The sequence below is a fragment of the Zalophus californianus genome, chromosome 11 (assembly GCF_009762305.2).
Source record: "Zalophus californianus isolate mZalCal1 chromosome 11, mZalCal1.pri.v2, whole genome shotgun sequence".
Lineage (NCBI taxonomy): Eukaryota > Metazoa > Chordata > Mammalia > Carnivora > Otariidae > Zalophus > Zalophus californianus.
In genome coordinates, this window is record NC_045605.1 from 60056782 (window position 1) to 60067730 (window position 10949).

Consider the following 10949-nt stretch of genomic DNA (forward strand, 5'->3'; position numbering starts at 1 on the left):
AGGAATATACTTTGAACATAATTTTTCCCTATGGAGAATTTTGGTGATAGATGTCAGATTCTGACCACTTTCACATCATTATGTTTCCTGAAAGGGCTTAGCACAGTGATCCTAGAGCACGTAGAAAAGAATGAGGGTTGAATGAATGTACCCCGATACAGGTGGGGACTCTTCAGCAGCCATTCTATTATTTCTTTGGGCAAGCTAGTGTATCAGGTGCTAATAAGTCATGGCATGAGAAGAATCGCCAGCAGTAAAATTGTGCTAATTTTGTTTAGGAGTCAGGCATTTAGGAGAGGGGCGAGCTATACCATTCATACTGTGAGTTGCATCTCTATAGGGGTTAAATTCAAAAGTCATGGGGCGCCTGGGTGGCTCAGTCGTTAAGCGTCTGCCTTCGGCTCGGGTCATGAGTCCAGGCCCTGGGATCGAGCCCCACATTGGGCTCCCTGCTCGGTGGGAGGCCTGCTTCTCCCTCTCCCACTCCCACTGCTTGTATTCCCTCTCTCGCTGTGTCTCTCTCTGTCAAACAAATAAAATCTTAAAAAAAAAAATTCAAAAGTCATTATGTGAGTCTAATGCCTGTATGATGTCACTCATAGCATCTGCATTTACTGCAGTGACTTGAAGTAGCTGGTTTCCTGGCAGATTGTAGTTTTAGTACCAGCACCTAATAATCTCCTTTTCTTTAGGTATGGTATAAGAAACAGTTTACTTATTGCCCCGATGCCTACTGCTTCAACTGCTCAGATTCTGGGAAATAATGAGTCCATTGAACCTTATACCAGCAACATCTATACTCGCAGAGTCTTGTCAGGAGAATTTCAGGTGAGAAGATCACAACTAGACCTACAGGAGAGCTTGCAAAAGCCTGTTGTTGGGAGTAAATGCCAACTCATATTTAGTATGTCCCTTTTGCTTAGTATGGGGGCAAAGCTTTGATAAAGTGAGTCCACTTCATCTCCAATATTATTCTAAGTTATTTAATAATAGACATTTAACAAATATCTGTTAAAAGAATGATTGAGGGGTGCCTGGGTAGATCAGTCGTTAAGCGTCTGCCTTCAGCTCGGGTCATGATCTCAGGGTCCTGGGATCGAGCCGACATTGGGCTCCCTGCTCCGCGGGAAGCCTGCTTCTCCCTCTCCCACTCCCCCTGCTTATGTTCCCTCTCTCTCTGTGTCCCCTCTCTCTGTCAAGTAAATAAATAAAATCTTTAAAAAAAAAAATGAGTGAATGATTGAGGGTCAGGTACGAAAGTAGCTTGTTGATATTAGAGTTCACATGATATTTAACCATTCTGTAATCATAATGATGTGTACTGTGACCTCAGATGCTTAAGTTGATGATACTCAAGATGTATATACAGTGAAACTCAAGATGTATATAGAAGCAAGAAGTATATGGAACCATGACAATAAGTCTCAACGTGGTTTACAAATTAGAATATCTGGTGGGTAGGACCAGTGTTTTTTTAAAGTTCCCAGGTAATTCTAATGTGCAGCTAGGGTTGAGAACCACTAATTTAAAAGACTTTTATTTGCGAATTTCCAGATTACCTGAAATAAATTTCTGTAAGGTTTGGAGTAGATACATTTCTAATTTTTCTTCTTAAGTATTTATTGTATCCTTACTTAGGGGGGAAAAAAGAAGTAATCCACATAGATTTACCCATCTTACCTTTCTTCCTGTTCCACTGCCATTATTCTTAAACTTCTTAACTGATCTCCCTGCTTTTCATTTTTGTAAAAATCATGTTTCTTGAATCACAGATTAAGAATTTAAAGGAATATAACTTGTTTGGTAGGATGGGCCTCTCAGTCTTATAAAATAATAGAATTTACCAACTAATTTAATGTTAAATACTTCTTCAGTGATCTTACTTATTTTAAGCTCAGGCCTGTGATCCTGTTTAGGCTCTGTCATTCTTTTTTATTCCTTGACATCTTTTTTGCTTTTCTGTTCAGATTGTAAATCCTCACTTACTGAAGGATCTTACTGAGCGGGGCTTGTGGAATGAAGAGATGAAAAATCAGATTATTGCATGCAATGGTTCTATCCAGGTACAGAATGAAAATCACGTGTGCTCTTTAGAAGCTAAGTTGGACATTGGTACCTTCTCACTTACCCCATGCAGTGGAGAGAAAGGTTATTCACTGTGGTCATATGGGCTTATGTTAACCTCTACATTGTTGTGCTGGAGTTATATACATTTTCACATAGCTAGGCTTTACCCTCTTGTTTGTGCAATAATGTGAAGCAGTAGTTTCTGACTTTTCTGTGCATTAGAACCAGTTGGGGAGCTTTTAAAATTCTGAAGCTTAGGTTTTACCCCATAACAGTTAAATTAGAATGTCTGGAAATGGGAGCCAGGCATTAGTATTTTTTTAAATACCCCCTAGGTATTTAAAATTCCAAAATGCATTAAAGTTTGGGGACCACTGATACAAAGTGTGAAATACAACCCACTATTCAAATTAAGTCAAACTTAATTAAAAAGTATGGTGGAGACTGAGGACGCCAAAGTCCAAAAAACAGAGTGACAGATAGTGTTTAACAATAAAATATTTGCAGCCTAGAATCAAGAAGTATTTATATTTGTAGATGGAGGCCTCTGTCTAAACATTTGTCTCCCTGCCAACACAGATAAGGATTTCTGTAACATTTCTATATTTGTTGGCAGAAATTGTAGCATTAGCTAGTCTGTATGTTTTGATGCAAATTAACCCTAGATCTAAGAAAACATTATTTCTATTAACTCCAAAAGGGGTTTGTTTCATTGCTTCCCTTGATTGTTTGCCTGTGAGTTACAGCCCTGATTACTTGTGTTTTCTGTAAAATTCAGGGGTCATTTATTGCTGCTTAATAAATTATTATTAAGTACCTTTAGAACAATGAATGTTTTGGCTATAATCCAAATAGAAATGGATCTTAAAGTCATTACCACTAGCAAGATATTTTGTTGGTTAAATGGAGTTTTGTTGAACGTTCTAAGCCAGAGGTGAGCGGTCTTCGGAAACTTGATAAGGATCATATTGTCTGATGATTATACAGTCAGACCTGGCAGGAAATAGAACTAAGGCCAGACCCTTGTGTCATTAATTACGTTAATTGTCCTGATTTCTTCAGCCAGCCTGCAATAAACATCTGTTTTTATTTCTTCAGAGCATACCAGAAATTCCTGATGACCTAAAGCAACTTTATAAGACTGTGTGGGAAATTTCACAGAAAACCGTTCTTAAGATGGCAGCTGAAAGAGGTGCTTTCATTGATCAAAGCCAATCTTTGAACATCCACATCGCTGAGCCTAACTATGGCAAACTCACCAGTATGCATTTCTACGGCTGGAAGCAGGTTGGTGGAGGAAATCAAGGAAGTTGGGATATTTTGGAATTGGAACGGTTTTATATTCTAGCTACCTATTAAATATTGCCACCTAGCAGTTCTTTCACTTCAGCCCCAATATGTTAAAACCAAATCATGGTTTTTGTACCAGATCAAGCTCTCACTTCGGATTTTCTTGTTTATTTTAGGATTATTTCATTCTTAGGTTTGAAACCTTGGAGTTACCTACAACTCTCCCCTTATTCTCCATACAAACACTCACCAAATTGTGGTGGTTGTTCCTTTGTACTGTTTCTTGAATATCTTTCTTCCTGTTCCACTGCCATTATTCTTAAACTTCTTAACTGATCTCCCTGCTTCTAGTGTCTGCTCTAGGCTGTCTTGTGCACTGCTGCTGTTTCTAAAATAAAGCTTTTACATGTGTCAACCCACTATTCAAAAACATCCTTTGTTTCCCCACTTTAACGATATACAGTGTAAGAGCCAGTTACTTCTCATTGCCAACTGTAAAGTCCTGTGATTCTGGATTCTATCCTTATTACCTGGCAATCTTCTGGGTATTTATATAGATTTACAGTTTTTTGTTGTTTTTTTTTTTAAATTTAAGAGGCATTTATTGACCACATACTGTGTGCCAAGACTGGGGATCCTGAATAGAAGATGATCCTTATCCTTGAAGTAGTCACCATCTGTTCCTTACAGAGACACAATCTAGCTCCATAAATAGTTATAAGACAGACATGTTTTAGGCAGACTTGGAAGTTATACACATCAAAACAAGAAAAGACTAAAGAACAAAAATATTTGACATTTCCAAAGAGGTAAGCTTTTTTAGTGGCAAAAGGAACACAGCATACTGTCTGACTCTACCTCTTTAAGCATTTCTGAGAAGGCTTCCTAGAGGAGTTGGAGTTTCAGGTTTAGAAACAGTCTGACTTGGTTTATGGAAATGTATTTTAAACATTGGTCTCGAATGCCTAGTGTTCTTACAATTTCTAATAGTTGTATTTGCTTCCTTTGTAGGGTTTGAAGACTGGGATGTATTACTTAAGGACACGACCAGCAGCAAATCCAATCCAGTTCACTCTAAATAAAGAGAAGCTGAAAGATAAGGAGAGGGCAACAAAAGAAGAAGAAAAGGAGAGGAACACAGCAGCCATGGTGTGCTCTCTGGAGAACAGAGAGGAATGTCTGATGTGTGGGTCCTGAGGAAAGGCTTAGAGGAGACCAGCACTTCTTCACAGCCAAACTACTTCTTGAGCATAGATAGGTGTAGTAGGTTTGCTTGAAGTGCTAAGGCTTTGCTGGACCTTAATGCAGCAAAAGGATTGGTCGGTTTAAAGTACTGTTTCTGTATAGTGTGAAAGTATTAATTTTTTAAATTGATATCTTGGGAATCAAAGTAGAAGTTTTAGGAGTGCAAAAGAAGTCACCATGCAAATAGGGAGAGTGATTGAGTAGGGTTTCATTGCTCACATGGCACCCTTTTCTGGTGACCTCAGTTTTCGTAAGGCACTTTGTTTTGCTGCTTTGACTAGTGGGTCCATAGATATAAAACTGAGTCAATCTGTGAGAAGTGCTGACAGGACCTTTATCTGGATAAGGTCCTATAGGTCATTCTGAAATAAACATTTCTAAGTGACTGTGTGAGACCAAATTTGTCATTTATTTTCATACAGAGGTTAAATTTGAAAAAAACATTTTCTGTTCTTTGAGAGTTTAGGGAAAAAATTTTAAGAAAAATTACCTAGATGCTGTGCAGAATTCTGATTTTAACATATGCCTCTTTCCTCTTTTTATTGTAAAATATATATAACATAAATATTAACCATTTTACCCACTTGAAAGCATATAATTTAGTGGCATGAAGTACATATACAATCTACAACCATCACCACTACCTATTTCCAGACGTTTTTTATCATCCCACACAGAAACTCTAAAACAATAACTCCTTATTCCCTTCTCTTAATCCCTGGTAATCTCTGTTCTCCTTTTTGTCTTTCAAGTTACTTATTCTAGGTACCTCATATAAATGAAATACTACAATATGTGACCTTCTGTGTCTGGCTTACTTCACTTAACATGTTTTCAAGGTTCATCCATGTAGCATATAGCAGGATTTAAGTCCTCTTAAAGATTGAGTAATATTCCATTGTAGTATATATCACGTTTTGTCTAGCCATTCATATGTCAGCGGACATTGGGGTTATTCTCACCTGTTGGCTATTGTGAATAATGCTGCTGTGAACATTGATGCACAAGTATCTGTTTGAATTACTGTTTTCGGTTTTTGGGGTGTATACCTAGAAGTGGAATTGTGGGAATATATCATAATTCTTTGTTTAACTTTTTGAGGAACTGCCAAACTTTTCTGTTGGAGTTGCACCATTTTACATTCCTACCAGTAGTGCACGAGAGTTCCAGTTACTCCACATCCTTGCCAACAATTGTTAGTTTTTTGTATTTTTGATAATAGCCATCCTAATGGCTTTTGACAGTTTGATTTTCATGTATCTTGGTGTGGATCTCTGAGTTTATCCTCCTTGATGTTTGTTGAGCTGCTTGAATCAGTAGATTGACATCTTTCATTAAATTTGGGGAGTTTTCAGCCATTATTTCTTCAGATAATCTTTTTGCCCCTTTCTTTCTTTTCCTTCTGGGACTCCATAATGCATCTTTTGGTCCACTGCTTGTGTCCCACAGGTCCCTTAGAGTTCATTCACTTTTCTTAATTCTTTTTTTTTCCTTAGACTCAATAATTTCAACTGTGCTATCATCATGGTCATTGATTTTCCTTCACGCTCACATCTGTTGAGCCCCTTTAATGAATTTTTTATCTCAGTTATTCTTTCCAGCTCTAAAATTTGTTTCCCTTGACCAATTTCTCTTTGTTGATATTCTGATTTTAATACATTGTTTTTCTGATTTCCTTTACTTATTTGTCCATGTTTTCCTTTAGCTCTTTAAGCATATTTAAGACAGTTGTTTTAATATCTTTGTATAGTAAGTCTGATGGCTGGGCATCCTCAGGGATGTTTTCTATCAGTTTTTCTTGTTCCTTTGAATGAGCTATGTTTTCCTGTTTCTTTGTAATGCCTGTGATTTTTTGGTTGAAATATTCTGTTTGAGACTTCCAAACTGCTTTTGCAGAGACTATTCCCTAGTGCATATGATCACTGAAGTCTCTGTACCTTTAGTGCATATTCATTTTATGTTTTGACAGATTTCCTTGAGTTTCAGGAGCTCTCTGTTGGTGCAGATTGGCTCTGTGCTAGGGCACTTTTTCCACATGTGACGAGGCTTGCGCTGAGCCTAGGCATCTGTGATGGTTAATTTTATGTGCCAGCTGGCTAGGCCATGGTACACAGGTATTTCGTCAAACACTAGCCTAGGTACTGCTGTGAAGATATTTTTTTTTAGTTGGAATTAACATTTAAGTCTGAAGACTTTGAGTAAATCAGATTACCCTCCATAATGTGAGTTTCCTTATCCAATCAGTTGAAGGCCTTAAGAAAGATTGAGGTCCCCTAAGAAGGACTTCTGCCTTCAGACTGCCTTTGGACTTGAGCTACAATATCATTTCTTCTCTGGGTCTCCAGCATGCTAACCTGCTCTGCCAACTTCAGATTTGCTAGTTCCACAATTATGTGAGACAATTACTTAAAATCTCTCTCGCCGTCTCCCCTTCCCTCTCTCCCACCTAACCTTTACCAACCCCTCCCGTTGGTTTTTGTCATTGGTTTTGTTTTCTCTAGAGAATAAGAACCCTGACTGATACAGATTTTGGTACCAAAAGTGGTTCTAGAGGAATAGAATCTTCAGTAAGAGTCTTCCGAATTGGTTCGGGAGTTTCTGGAATTGGTTCTGTAATCTGATTAGATTTAAAGGCACTAATGACTATTTCCAGTAGTAAAGGGAGTACTGATAGTTTATGGTGTGATGTGGTAATAGAGACACTCAAAATACCATCATTGGGTACTCCTAATCAAACACTAAGAGGCAAGGTTCTGGGTGATTGTGTATATGTTCTGCCTCAGAGGTATATCAGCTCTCTAGCCTTATGTCATAATTTAGTTCATCTTGATCACCTTTCTACAATATATGACCCTGCTAGGGTACATTGATGACCTGCTAATTGGACCTAAAAATTAGCAACTACTCTAGACTTATTGGTAGAATGTTTGTGTTTCAGAGGGTGGGAAATAGGACAAAAATTCGGGGGCCTTCTATCTCTGAAATTTCAAGGGCTCCAATGGTATGAGACATGTTGAGATGTTCCTTCTATGGTGAAAGATAAATTGTTGCATCTGGCTCCTCTTAACAACCAAAGGACAGGCACAATGCCTAGTGAGCCTCTGGATTTTGGAGGCAGCATGGCAACATATTCCTCATTTGGATGTGCTACTCTGGCCTCTATCAAATAACCTGAAAAGCTACTAGTTTTGAGTGGGGCTTGGAACAAGAGAAGGCTCTGCAACAGGCCTAGGCTGCCACACAAGCTGCCCTGCCCGCATATGATCCAGAAGGTCTACGGTGTTGAGGTGGCAGATAAGGATGCTGTTTGGAGCCTCTCGGAGGCTCTTAGGATTTTGGAGCAAAGCCCTGCCATCCTCTTGATAACTACTCACTTTTTGAGAAACATCTTTTGGCTTGCTACTCAGTAGAGTCCGAATGCTTCACCATGGACCACTAAGCAACCTGAGCTGCCCATCATGAACTGGGTGCTGTTTGACCCACCAAGCCATAAAGTTGGGCATTCACAACAGCATTCCATCATCAAATGGTATACACGTTGAAGTGGTATATACAAGATTTGGCTCAAGAGGCCCTGGAAGCACACATAAGTTACTGAAGAAGTGGCCCAAATGCCCATGGTCCTCACTCCCATTACACCTCTCCCAGCCTGCACCTGTGGCCTCATGGGGAGTTCCCTATGATCAGTAAATAGAAGGAGAGAAAACTCAGGCCTGGTTTACACATGGCTCCACACAGTATGCAGGCACCATAACCCCCTTTTAGGGAAATCCCTGAAGGACGTTCTATTCCACTGACAGTTGTGGAAGTCTTTTAAGTAGGGAGTAACTTTTAGGTAGCTCACACAGGCTGCCATGAGAAGAGGGGCCTAACCTATGGGTTTGGGTCAGACTTAAATACCCTATTGGTCTAGTCGGGTTTTTGGGTCAGACTGGGCCCCAGGAGAAGACCTGGTCTGGGTCTCTGTCAGACTAAGTGGCCCTGGGCAGGACCTGACCTGTTTGTGTGGCCCTAGTTGGATACTTGGGGTAGGCCTGACCTGTGTGCTTGTGTCAGATTGGGGGTATCAGGCCTGGGGCCTCACCTGTGTTTGCGACTGACTGGACTCTAGAACCCAACCAGTGTGCTTGGGTTAGACTGGAAACCACAAGGCTGCCCTGTATATTTGGTCAGACGGGGCTTAGGCTGTATTTGAGAGAGGCTGGGTCCCAGGGAAGGGCCTGGCCTGTTTATATGTTCAGAGCAGGTCGTGGTCTGTCTGACTTGCTCTGTACAACTTCCAGTGGGACTCTATACATCCAGATATTAATTGGGGCTTTCTCAGGGGGAAGAGGACAAAGAAACTAAACAAAGATAAATAGGTAATGGGGTGCCTGGGTGGCTTGGTTAAGCGTCTGACTCTTGATTTCAGCTCAGGTCATGATCTCAGGGTCATGAGATCCAGCCCTGTGTCGGGCTCTGTGCTTAGTATGAAGTCTGCTTGAGATTCGCTCCCTCTCCCTCTGCCCATCCCTCCCTGCTCTCTCTCCCTCTCAAATAAAATAAAATCTTTTAAAAAAATTTTAAAAAAGGGGGTACCTGGGTGTTTCAGTCTGTTGAGCATCCGCCTTCGGCTCAGGTCATGATCTCAGGGTCCTGGGATCAAGCCCCGCATTGGGCTCCCTGCTCAGCTGCGAGGTCTGCTTCTCCCTCTCCCTCTGCCCCCACTTGTGCTCTCTCTCTCGAATAGTAAATAAAATCATAAAAAAATAAATAGGTGAAAGCAGTTTTATTATTGAATGGAAATAGAAAAAGCATTCTGAGAATTTAAAAAGCAATTGTTGGCCAACAATGGACCTGTTGATTTGAGCCCATAATCTCCTCATGATTTCAGGCTGTCCCTCAGTAAAGCCTGCTTATTTCTTATTCCCAGGGTCACAGCCTCAACTTCCCAAGTTAATAAAGTCCTCTCACCCTGGCAATTTCCCCTCCACTATCATACCTTGCATTCTCTCTGCATTCTCCCCAACCTCCTGGGCTGATTTCTTGCTATAGAGCATCTTTTCCACATGTTGCCGAATCTCCCTGGTCCTCACCCCGTAAATGACAGGATTCAAGGCTCCTGGGAGCAGCAAGTAGATGGCACTGAGCAGGTTCTCGACATCCTGAGACATAGTCTTGGCTACTCGGAAGACAGTGGAGGTGGAGAGACCAGAGAGGTAGATAGTGAGGATGACCAGTAAGTGGGAGCCACATGTATGCAAGGCCTTGGCTCGGGCTCCCCCAGAAGAGATCCGGAAGGCAGCATAAATGATGCGGGTGTAGGAAGCCCCTAGAAGGGCTAGATCAAAGGTCACAGTGACCAACCGCATGGCCAGTCCCAACTTATTGTTTGTTTTTTTCCAACTTATTGTTGAAAGTCAAGTCTCCACAAGCTATGCTCAACAGTGCAATGTACTCACAGGTGAAGTGTGGAATCACCATTGTCCGGCAGAATCGAACTTGTGACATTAGCCCACCAAAGGCACTGCCACTCCTAGGCTCCGTGTCAGGGCAAGAATGGCCAGCACAGCCAGCAGGTGGGAGGTCATCAGGTCAGTATAGCGGAGTGGGTGACAGATGGCCACGTAGCGGTCTAGGGCCATGGCCAGCAGGAGGTTGTAGTCTAGAAGGAGAGTGAAGTAGATAAAGAACATTTGGGCCAGGCAGCTGTGCAGTGATATGGGGTTAGCATAATGCACAAAGCCCGCCAGCATTTTGGGCACCATGGCAGTGGCAGCACAAACGTTGATAGCCAGGAGCAGGGCGATGAGCAGGTACATGGGCTGATGCAGGCTCCGCTGGGCCACCACCGTGTGGATGGCCAGGGTATTGGCAGAAATGACGGTCACATAAAGGAAGGTAAGAGGCAGGACCAGGAGGGGCTGCCACTCTTGCAATACAGGGAAGCCCATCAGGAAGAAGTTGGTGTAGGAGGTGTCGAAGGTGCTGGTATTTCCATCCTCACCCATTAACTTTGGCCCTGGGTTGGCCTCTGGAGTGGGGATCAGAGACGGTTGGAACAACATGGTCAATGGAAGAACGCCTATTTCTTTTTCTTTCTTTCTTTTTTTTTTATATATAGAGAGGGTGCGCATGAGTGTTGGGGGGGCGGCGCAGAGGTAGAGGGAGAGAGAATCTTAAGTAGGCTCCATGCCCAGCACAGAGCCCAAAACGGGGCTCGATTTCACGACCCTGAGATCATGACCTGAGCCAAAATCAAGAGTCAGACGCTTAACCGATTGAACCACCCAGGTGCCCCTGCTGATGGACGTCTTAGCTTGAACAAGGTCAGTCTGTCTCTGTCACATGAACTGTAATTTGCTCTC

At 41.6% G+C, this 10949-nt stretch overlaps 1 protein-coding gene and 1 pseudogene across 2 annotated transcripts in view; one reads left to right on the top strand and one right to left on the bottom strand.

Annotated features, from left to right (window-relative positions):
* RRM1 (ribonucleotide reductase catalytic subunit M1) overlaps positions 1-4993 on the top strand; it is a 36886-nt gene extending 31893 nt beyond the window's left edge. Inside the window, exons 16-19 of one of the 2 annotated variants that reach the window (XM_027580628.1) lie at positions 693-828; positions 1968-2063; positions 3166-3354; positions 4369-4988. In XM_027580628.1, the coding sequence (XP_027436429.1) occupies positions 693-828; positions 1968-2063; positions 3166-3354; positions 4369-4554 (607 nt within the window). In that variant the 3' untranslated portion in view covers positions 4555-4988. Of the gene's footprint in view, positions 1-692; positions 829-1967; positions 2064-3165; positions 3355-4368 lie in introns of both variants that reach the window. The other variant, XM_027580629.2, reaches the window with a different exon arrangement.
* A 4558-nt stretch (positions 4994-9551) lies between these two features.
* LOC113915483 lies at positions 9552-10592 on the bottom strand (annotated as a pseudogene).
* Positions 10593-10949: the final 357 nt, after the last annotated feature.